General features: G+C 39.5%; 1 protein-coding gene across 1 annotated transcript in view; it reads left to right on the forward strand.

The window, feature by feature from the left end:
- The first annotated feature begins 787 nt into the window (after positions 1 to 787).
- LOC138000560 (putative nuclease HARBI1) overlaps positions 788 to 2,500 on the forward strand; it is a 5,101-nt gene continuing 3,388 nt past the window's right edge. The window contains exon 1 of the mRNA XM_068847061.1: positions 788 to 2,287. Coding sequence (XP_068703162.1) covers positions 1,750 to 2,287 — 538 coding nt within the window. The 5' untranslated portion in view covers positions 788 to 1,749. The remainder of the gene's footprint in view (positions 2,288 to 2,500) is intronic.

The following is a 2,500-nucleotide window of genomic DNA, read 5'->3' on the forward strand; positions in this document are numbered from 1 at the left end:
CACTTTTGTGGTAAGTTACCATCTCACTGCAGAGAATAATGTAAATTTATCTTAATTACGATGAAAATGTACGAATTGTACAGTCATTGATTTTAAATGTTTTCATGAACTATTCATAATTAAAATGTCGTACATCGATAATATTACTGTATCAGTAATTGAGCCAGTATTTAATAACTAATATGACCTAATAAATCTTGGTTCTAACATTGTTGAGTAATTAATATACATTAATTTAGGATGGTGGAACATCACACGGTTGTGTGTTCATTAAATTTGTTTTTTACTTCTTTCCTGGTTTATGGAAACTTCTAGTAACTACAAAAAACATTCAGAAAAAATTAAAGAGAAGGTAGAGCTGAATGTTATGCTGTTTTGTGTGTCAAAAATTAAATGGACCTGTTTTTTGTTTATTCTCTTCATTCCTTGCACACAAACAGTCACATATCCCATTAAACTTGATTGTGCAGACAGAGGTAAAAGACCACACTGTACAAAATTTTAAGAAATGTTCTATTTGTAATTTTGAATATTAAATTATTTCTTCCTAACTTAATTGGGGAATACACACTAAAGAAATAAATGGTAGTAGATGGATAAATATATCGATAAAATATGAAAGGGGAAAGGCACGAATGGGACACACAGACCCATATGAGGCAGCCATGTTGTATTTTGGGCCTTTCGTGTTCACTGCCATATTTGGGCATGCCCATATACGGAGAGCCTCGTGTAAAGTTTTCTGTGTGTTCTGACATTAAATTGCTTCTGTTATTGTGTTCAACGGCTGTGTGTTTCTGTTTTTTAGTGTTATCAGCTACGAATTATTACATCTGGCGACGAGGACCGGATTGCAAGAACACAATGAGTATAATTGGTCAGCTAAGAGAATTCGACCGAGCGAAAGAGTCCTTTGAAGTGTATATGGAAGGCCTTGAAATTTTCATGAAAGCGAACGGTGTTAAAAGTGAAAGTCAAGTGTCAGTCTTGATAACAGCAACGGGACCGGTGACTTACGGCCTTCTGAGAAACCTTTTGACTCCGGACAAGCCAGACGCAAAGCCATACCAGGAACCTTTAGAAATCCTCAACAGTAATCTCCATCCAAAACCTCTTTCGATCGCTGAGCGTTTTAATTTTCGTAATCGTTTTAGCAGGTTTTATGAACGACTCGGAATCTGTGGAGGATTTTGCGGCACAACTGAAGACGCTCTCGGCTCACTGTGAGTTCGGAACTTTCTTGGATGAGGGGGTCGTTTGTGTGTGGATTGCGAAAGGAGTTGATTCGAAGAAAAATTCTGGGCGAGATATCCTTGGAGTTCTCGAAAGCGTTGGAGATTGCACAGTCGATGATGGGAATGGAAGAAAAGAGGTCTTCGGAACTCAAGGACTCGGGATCTTCCGGAATGTTGAAAACTGAGGAAGTTCACTGGCAGGGGGGAAAAGGCTCGCAAACCCAAGAAATTATCAAAGGATAAGGAAGAGAAGTCCAAAACTACTTGTTATCGTTGTGGGAACACTGAACATAACAGTTCTGGGCCCGGTTGTTCGAAAGCGGGTTAAATCCTAACCCCGGGTTAAATTGCCTTAACCGGAGGTTAAATTTTAATCGCAGGTTTGTTGCGTTGTTCAAACATCGGTTAGCGCTAACCTCGAGTTAAACAGCGGGTTAAATTTAACCCTGCTAGCTAGGTAGGTTAAATAAATAACCTCAGGTTAAATGAAAAATAAAGGCACGTCAAAAACAAAATGGCCGACTTGTTGTTTGCCGACTTACGGCATCCACGAAGACCGAGACAGTTTAAACCACCCATTAATATCGAAAATTTTACAGACGAAGAGCTAAGAAATCGGTTCAGGTTTGGACGACAGGGAATTGGATACATAACAAATCTCATAGCCGATGAACTTCGTCGCAGCACTCGCAGGAATCATGCGCTTCCACCCCTGCAGCAAGTCCTGATTGCTCTAAGATTTTATGCTAGTGGAAGTTTTCTACAAGTTATTGGAGACACTGCTGGTGTCGACAAGTCAACTGTTTCGCGTGTCGTGACAAATGTGTCAAATGCCTTGATAGCGAAGCACAGCGAATTTATTACGTGGCCAACAGATGCAGAAGTTGCTGAAGTCAAGAACTCGTTTTACCGACGTGGAGGCTTTCCTTGTGTAATCGGCTGCGTTGATGGCACTCACATCAGAATCCAAGCGCCAAACGAGCATGAGAACGCTTACGTAAATCGCAAGGGCTTCCACTCTATCAATGTTCAAGGAGTATGTAACCACGAAGGTCAGTACTAGTACAAGGGTATGTTTGCAAACAAAAGTACATGTATTTTACTTTGTACATGATTTCCACATTAGAGCTGACAATTGCTTACATGAAGTCAGTAATAGGGAAAAGTTTATGTGATGAATTATAGTTGAGATCGATTCGATCACATTCTAAAAATTGTTTAATGGACAAAGATATGAAACAAAAACATGTATGGAAAAGTGGGTA

Source organism: Montipora foliosa, chromosome 1 (genome assembly GCF_036669935.1).
Source record: "Montipora foliosa isolate CH-2021 chromosome 1, ASM3666993v2, whole genome shotgun sequence".
Classification (NCBI taxonomy): Eukaryota; Metazoa; Cnidaria; class Anthozoa; order Scleractinia; family Acroporidae; genus Montipora; species Montipora foliosa.